The sequence below is a fragment of the Cyprinodon variegatus genome, unplaced genomic scaffold, assembly GCF_000732505.1.
Source record: "Cyprinodon variegatus isolate N-32 unplaced genomic scaffold, C_variegatus-1.0 Scaffold179, whole genome shotgun sequence".
NCBI lineage: Eukaryota > Metazoa > Chordata > Actinopteri > Cyprinodontiformes > Cyprinodontidae > Cyprinodon > Cyprinodon variegatus.
The window spans coordinates 1,257,962-1,265,944 of NW_015150632.1; the positions used below are offsets into that span (position 1 = coordinate 1,257,962).

The following is a 7,983-nucleotide window of genomic DNA, read 5'->3' on the forward strand; positions in this document are numbered from 1 at the left end:
GATTTTTTTTTTTTTTAAGATTAAAACCTGAACCAGCCTGTTTTTCTGGCCACCAAGCCGGATTCTTCCCATGTTTTAACCACCTATCACTCCCTTCTTTGGAAGTGATTTCTCTCTGACAATCAAGTCAATCATCTCAGGTCATAACAGCAACAACTGCCTCTGACTTTCTCTCTCAAAACAACAATCCAGCAGCACCGTCTGAACATGCGTCCATAGATAATGATTAGTTCCGCAGAAATGTCTCAACCTGCACCAGCATGCTCCAAGGCTCAGGAACACTTCCAATAGAGGCCAGGACTGACATTTATTCTGCAATCAAACACCTCACTGACTGTCTGGTTTGGAGTGATTTGCCATTTGAAGGGAGGAGGGGTTGGTGGTCCTATAGGCGGGCTGAGCTCTCCAAAGGACATCACCCACATGCTGTCTGTCTGTCAGCACCAGAGGAGCGCAGCGCACCCATCAGCCAGTGAGTTCTTCTTGTTTTTTTGTTTTCATTGCGTGTTTTGTGATTGGATATCGAAAGTTTGACATCCATGTGCGCATTTTGTTCCTCCTCTCTTTCTGTTTCTCTTCCAAAGGAGCATGAATGCTGCTAAGCTCCAGACAGATTTGACTTGAGATCAAACACATAAGAAGAAAAGCAAAATGGAGACATTCACCATCCATGACATGCTGATCAATTCAACGGATTTGAACAAGATTTTGTGCAACTTCGGGATTAGGAATATTTCGGATTGTGAGAGGGAGCGGGACCAGTCTCCAGAGCCTAAAGGTAAAATACAAGCTTTATATAGATATATATATATATACAAAAAATATTGCTTTAAAAATATTTGACGAATTATATTCAACATAAAATACTTTTTTGAAATGCAACTTGTCTCTAACATTGAATTTTAAAGAGGTGAGAGAGCGCTTGGGGCATTTTTCTTGCGTCATTACGCGCACGGCTCAGGTCCTGCACAAAAGCTAATGTAGTCAGCGCTCGGTGATTCTGCACGGCCAAGTGAGCACAACTACATCTGTGCACATGAAAAAAAAAACTAGAGGACATAAAAAGATTCAGTTGGAAACATTTTTGCGAGTAAAAACCTGAGAGGCATCAGCCCGAAGTGATGCATAGAGATATAAAATGCGCACATGGAGCATGAGCGGGCTGCACAGCACATGAGTCACATTTTTATATAAATATTAGAGTGATGTTTGCTCAAGGGGGGGTGGATGACTTTGACACACACAGGCTGTAACAAAAGCTTTTTTAGAAACATGTAGGGTCTATTTAGGTGGGAAATAAAATGACTCCATCATTGGATCTGGATGGCAACAGCTGTTTCTCATACTTTGTTTTTTATTATTTGTTCTATTCATAAATCTGAATAAGATTACTTTATTCGTTTAAAAGAAAAACTATTTGTAAATTATCTATAACCAGAGAAATTGTATCCAAATCAAGTAAAGAAAAAAAAAAAAGACTCCACCCCCAAACCTAAAAACTGGTTGTGTCACCATTGATCCCAGTAACACTTGTTACTATAATTACTTATCAAGAAAAGGGTGTGTTTGGATATGTTTTAACCTATAATGAACTAAATTATCATTTGAAATGTATCTTTCGCATTAATTCTGCTTATAAAAGAAAACATTTTGATGATTTAAAGCAGGCATCCCCAAACTCGGTCCTCAAGGCCCCCTGTCCTGCAGGTTTTAGAGGTTTCCCTGCTCCAGCACAGCTGATTTGAATTGAAAGCTGATTAACAGGCTTTTGGTCTACTGCAATCATTATAACCAGCTGTGCTGAAGCAGAGAAACCTCTAAAACCTGCAGGACAGCGGGCCTTGAGGACCGAGTTTGGGGATGCCTGATTTAAAGGATTTATGTACAAGAAAAAATGAGAAAAAGAAGAAATCTTTATGAGATGTTGTAATATTTTAATGCACATATGAAGCATTAATATAGTGACATTTTAAATCCTTATCTGTCATTTTATTACCATCAAAGGAAACTTCCACGTCCTGTTGTCACCTCTGACCAGGGCACATTTTAGTCTAAGCTCAACACGCATCTTATCAGACAAACTTTTAATACCATGTAGTGGCAATTTTCTATTTCTTTTGTGTTTTTCTTTTTGTAATGTGAATCTTTTCATTGTATTTTCATTGTAAAGTTTTTTTTGCGAAGGATGGTAATGAGTGTCTGCTATAGGCAACCATTAAAACAGTAATAGATCTAATTAATATAGGAGTGAAAAAAAGTACTTTCTGGTGAAATTCTGAATTAATTGATATAAAAATGTTGTCCTCCTGTTTTGTAGATACGTTTCTGGGTTTGAACCGCAGCTCACTTAACTTTTCTTTATTCTAAGCCAAACCTTGTAGATCCAACTTGTCTAAAGATGATTAAAGATGTTAACAAGCGTCTCTTTCTCAGACATCAACCAGACTGTCCGGATCATCCTGTACAGCCTCATCTTCCTCCTCAGCGTTGTGGGCAACACCCTCATCATCGCTGTCCTGTTGAGGAACCGGCGCATGAGGACCGTCACCAACCTGTTCCTGCTGTCCCTGGCATTGAGCGACCTTATGGTGTCCCTGGTGTGCATCCCCTTCACCCTAATCCCCAACCTCATGAGGGACTTCATCTTCGGCATCGGCATCTGCAAGCTGGTCATGTACTTCATGGGTATGTAGACATGTAAGGCAGGGTAGAGCTAGAGGCAGTTTGATGCATTTGTAAAATTCCCCACCCCCTTCTTTTTTTCTGAAGAAAAATGCTCATATAGCACTATCTAATCCTGCTGGATCATTTCCTCTTACGTTTAAATAAAAGCGCTTTACACTCATCTATTGGAAGAAGAATATACCAGAAGTCCTGGTCTCTCTGGCAAAATCTCTCCTGACTAACTTGGGGTTTTGTTAGGGAGTTTGTCCTCCTCTACCACCTCACATGCAGGTCAAGTGAATTTTTTCCCCTCATTTTACAGACAAGCACTTTTTTATTATCAGCAGTAGCCTGCTGCAGTTCCCATAAGGTTTTAAAAACTTTGTCAAGCATCTTTTACTCTGCTGTTGGGGTGAAGTTGCAGATCTGGGCTTGTTGGCAGTTGTTTTAAAGTCTTCTACATTTGTTTCACACAGTGAAATGGCTTATTTCATCCTAATCATTCTATAAATCCCTCATCAGGCTCTTCAGTTGAAGCGTTCTTCCTTCTGAAGCCCTTTAGACAGTGGCTTGGATCCCGCCGTGGTGTTCACTCTCACTTCAGTTCTCCATAAAATTATAATGATAAAAATATATTAATTGTAATTCTGTATACCAGGAATTAAATGAAATAATAAACAAAATCAAACTGAATAATAAGGAGCCAGCTGAATAAATATGCAAAGTTTAAAAAGGGAAAAACTTTTTCAAAATGTGGGCTAATGTGGACTTGTCATGTAACATCGTCTGACGTAACACACAGACTCAAAAGACATGACGTACTTCTCTTTTTCTCAGTTTTTATCCGGGACCATTATTATTATTCCTTTATTTAACCAGGAAAAGTCCCATTGAGATTAACAATCTCTTTTTCAAGGGAGTCCTGGTCAAGACAGCGGCAAAAGATTACATTACAAATTACATTACAGTACAGTACCATGATGCTGGGGCAGCAGTCTCATCCCAGATGCAAGACTTCTTTATCCCCAGACAGCTTCTATAGCTCCTCTGGGGGAAGTCCAAGGTGTTCCCGGGGCAGCCAAGAGACATCGTCCCTCCACCATGTCCAAGGTTGTCTCCCGAGCCTCCTTCTGATGGAGCATGCCTGGAACACGTCCTCATAAAGGTGCCAATGGGGCGTCTTAAACAGATGTCCCACCTCAGCTGACTCCTCTACTTTAAGCCTCTCCTGAATGAACAAACTCTTTACCCCATCTCTAAGGGAGTCCCCTGCCACTCTGTTGAGGACAATGATTTCAGCCTCTTTCATGTTTGTTTGTAGGTAATGATAGCAACACGGACTGACCGGTTTATCCAGAGCTTTACCTTTAGGCGCAGCTGACTTTGCCACAAGAGAGTAGCTGAACAGCTGCAGCAATCCAAAAATCAATATCCCGCTCCATTCTTTCCTGACTTCAGAACATGATCCTGAGGTACTTGAACTCCTCCACTTGAAACAGGAACTCCCCTTCAACCTGAACTGGGGAAGACCCCCTCTAACCATTAACACGGAGGAGATTATCATCCTCCTGGCGTATGCTGGAGGACTTGGCATGAGGAAGCAAGGAGAATCATGTCCTCCTAAAAAAGCTGAGGCAGAATCCCCTGGTCCCAAAGCCAGACCCCCGTCCAGCCCCTGGCTGCACCTAGAAATCCTGTCTATAAAGATCCTGAACAGGACCAGTTAGAGAGGGAGGCCTCGCCAGAGTCCATCTGGAACTGGTATGACCTAATGCTGCCAATGTGGATCAATCTCCTCTTCTCCTGCATAAAGCATATGTGGTCAAACTCACATGAACCCATTAACACCTGGCAGGATGTCTTTCATGGAAGGGACGAAAACCACACTGCTTCTCCTAAAGCTGAGGTTCAGTAATCAACCAGACTCTCCTCTCCAGCACCTTGGCATAGTCCATCCCGGTGAGGCTAAGAAGTGTGATCTTATGTAGAAGAAATACCCCCCAGGTTCTCAGGGTGAATCTCATCCACCCTCTAAGATGACAACCGTGAAGTTTTCTGTAATCACCTTGGTGATTTTGCCTCAAAAAGAACAACACAGAGTACCCAGTCTCCGTTTCCACTAGGATAGACATAATGGCTGAGTTAAGGAGATCCGTCCAACTTCCAACAACATCCTCAGTCAATGTCAGCAGCTTCCCAATCTCTCTGTAAAGGCTGACCTAGACCTTGTATCCTTAGTATATGATTTTTCTTAATAACAAGGATTTAAAATGAAGGTGGCCCATCCTTTGCAGCTGACTGGTCTTAACGCCTTCAGAAATGCTCCCAGAGCTTGCAATGTTTTCTATGAATGCATTCTCATGGTGCTCTATGGCATCCAAGCCAATTAAGCTCCTAAAAACCAAATTCAAGCAGCCTTGCTTTGAGGCTGTTCATCAGTCCCATGACAGGGTCATGCTCACACCGTTACCACTTCACCTTCTTCCTCCAAGCTGCAAAATCTTCATTTAAATCGTAAAACATTCGCTAAATCAATTCAGCTCTTCTCATTTAGAATCTTGGTTGATCAGGGTCAATGTCTGAGTGATGAGTTATAGTTTGCTATTGCGTTGGTAATAGCTCATCATAATGAAGTCATCTGAGGTCCTTTTGGAAGGTTAATTTCACTGCATCTCCAAATACTTATTTTGGTTTAATGAGCCTAAGCAGTAATAACTCCACACAGGTCAAAGTTTTATTTAGAGAAGATAAATTTATGTTTCCCGGCTGCACTGATTTTTTTTTTCTTAATTCGGGTCAAGCTTCATGATCGTTAGGAGAAAAGATGAAAATTATTGAACGGCATGAAGAACCGGCAGCGGGATAATCAGCTCAGGTAGAAAAAGTGGGCCTGCTACGTTTCCAAAAAAAGATCTAATTAGCTGAAGCCATATGTTTGAAGATGCTGTAAAACAGACATAAGTTACCTTCCTAGTCAATAGCAAATGGAAGTTGCTACTCTAATCGTTTCTGACGTGACTGAGCGCTTTGAAGCCGTGATCATAACAGACGCCAGCTCCCTTCTCCATCATCAAGGCGGGATTCAGAGGCGGTCTTCCAAACGCTGCATCTGAAAATAACATGATGTGGGGTAAAGAACGTAATCCGAGCGGCCTCAATGAGTCAACAGGGACACGTCAAATATAATCAGTGTAGCCTCTGTGACAGACAAACACCACAGACGCAACGTTCGCCATCGTTAGGTGCCCCACATTTCAGCCTTCAGGACAACATAAATGCAAACTTTTCAACCAAGCTCAGCCATGTTGGAGGATACTGTGCTGTCCATAAAAGTGTATAATTTTTTCGTAGCAGGCTCGTTGAAACCCTGAACCCTAGATTTGAGCAAAAACAGGCTAAAGGGTTATAAATCAGCTTTAGTAAAAGATTTGATTGTTGTGATTTTGGACAATTTTAAAAACCATACAGTATCTCCTATTATATTTATTTGCACTTTTAAATATTGATTTAGCCCTGCTTGAGGGTTTTCAACGACATATCTTCATTGAATTCCAGTCCAGGTTTTGACTAGGCCCCTGGAAAAACCTTCTTTTATTTTTTTCTTCTGATATATTCAGAGATTAACTTTCTGTTATGCTCTTGTTCATTGTCCAGCTGTTCACTGCAAAAAAATTTAAATCTAAAGTCTAAAGTCCTTTCTTAAAATAGGTGCACCTTTCTTGAACTGAGAAGGTAAGGGAGACACCTTGCCAACGGAACAAGAAAATTTCCAATTAATATTAGAAAAAAACAAGTGCACTGTCTTATTTTTAGGTGCATATTATCTAATTATCTTATTTTAAGAGTAATGCATCTAATTACATTGGCAAATCATCTTATTTACCTGCTTAAATTAAGGGTAAATAGTCTTAATTTGAAGAATTTTTACTTATTTCTAGATCGTTTTTGAAGCATTTGAGGTCAAAAACTGATTTTTTTGTACATTCCTGAAGCAGCAATACTACCCAAGACCATGAAACTACCGCCTCCGTGTTTGCTTTGCTAGTTTTACACCAGATCTAACAGGATGTTCACATTTCAAAAAGTTTTACTATAGTTTTACCATTTTACAGATTATTTTCTCAGGGTATTGGATTTATTTCTAAATTATAAAAATGAATCGTAATCTAAAGAAGAGACCTGCAGGACCTTAAATTTGGACTTTTCCCTTTAGTATATAGGGGCTCTTAAGGTTCAATATAATCAGGATTTACCAGCGGATGCAGGTTTTTCTTTTCATTTTCAAAGTCAAGGCTGCACACTTCTGATCTAACAGATAAAATCTCTGATCCTTTCTTGAAGCGAGCTCTGAATTCTACATCAGTGTTTAAGTAAATTGTCTTGGCAAAATTTTTAATTGGTCCAGGCAGCAAATCAGTAGCATTCTCCTCTGTAAGAAATTGATTCATAGTTATACTTCAATAAGTGATCTTAAAACGTAAAACTATTCTTGAATAAGGGCTGTCACTCTTCATTTTAACAGGTAAATAAGGTGACCTACCAATGGAATGACTATTTCTGCTCTCAAAATATTTTAATTAGATATTAAGCACTTGAAATAAGATAATAGAGATGTTTTTCTTCTTTTAAACTTCAATTATTTTATTCTATCTGCAGCTTGAAACAAGGGAAAAACACTTTCTTCAAGAAAATTTGACCTACATTTAAATCTAAAAATAAATGTTTTTTTCTTGAATTGAGGAGAAAAATGGGACAACTTGCCAATGGAACAATACAATTTACATTTAAAGTAAGAAAAATCAACTGCAATGTCTTATTTCAAGTGCATATTATCTAATTATCTTGTTTTAAGAGTAAAAATACTAATTCCATTGACATATTACCTTATTTATCAGCTCTTATTAAGGGTGAATACGCTTAATTTAAGACATTCTTACTCCTTTTTAGATCATTTTTGCAGTGCACTTATATTCAAATGTATGTTGTGTGTGGGTTTTCAGTAGAAAGACTATAACAGGGGGCCAGGACCACTTCTAAAGGGGCGCTGGCCCCTGTGGGCCCTTGTTAGCCCCTGTCTAGAACCATCCATGGATGACAATGATTATTTACATAGAGCTCAATTGTTTGGTACATCTCATGTATTAATTCTTATGTAATTTATGTTTTTACTGAGGTTATCTGCTATGAAATTATTTTGATGGCCTAAAGCATTTCATTGTGGGAATAAAAAGCAAGCAGAGATTTGCTTTCTCACAGTCCTGCAGCTGGTATGTAACTATCTTGATCAAAACCAAAGAGAAATGACTCACTTTGATAAGA

General features: G+C 39.4%; 1 protein-coding gene across 1 annotated transcript; it reads left to right on the forward strand.

Annotated features, from left to right (window-relative positions):
* The first annotated feature begins 202 nt into the window (after positions 1-202).
* Positions 203-4,391, forward strand: LOC107087307 (cholecystokinin receptor type A-like). Its single transcript, XM_015378821.1, has 4 exons — positions 203-472; positions 585-778; positions 2,434-2,685; positions 4,123-4,391. Exons 2-4 carry the CDS (start codon positions 652-654, stop codon positions 4,389-4,391), a joined length of 648 nt encoding a protein of 215 aa, XP_015234307.1. The 5' UTR covers positions 203-472; positions 585-651.
* The last annotated feature ends 3,592 nt before the right edge of the window (positions 4,392-7,983 follow it).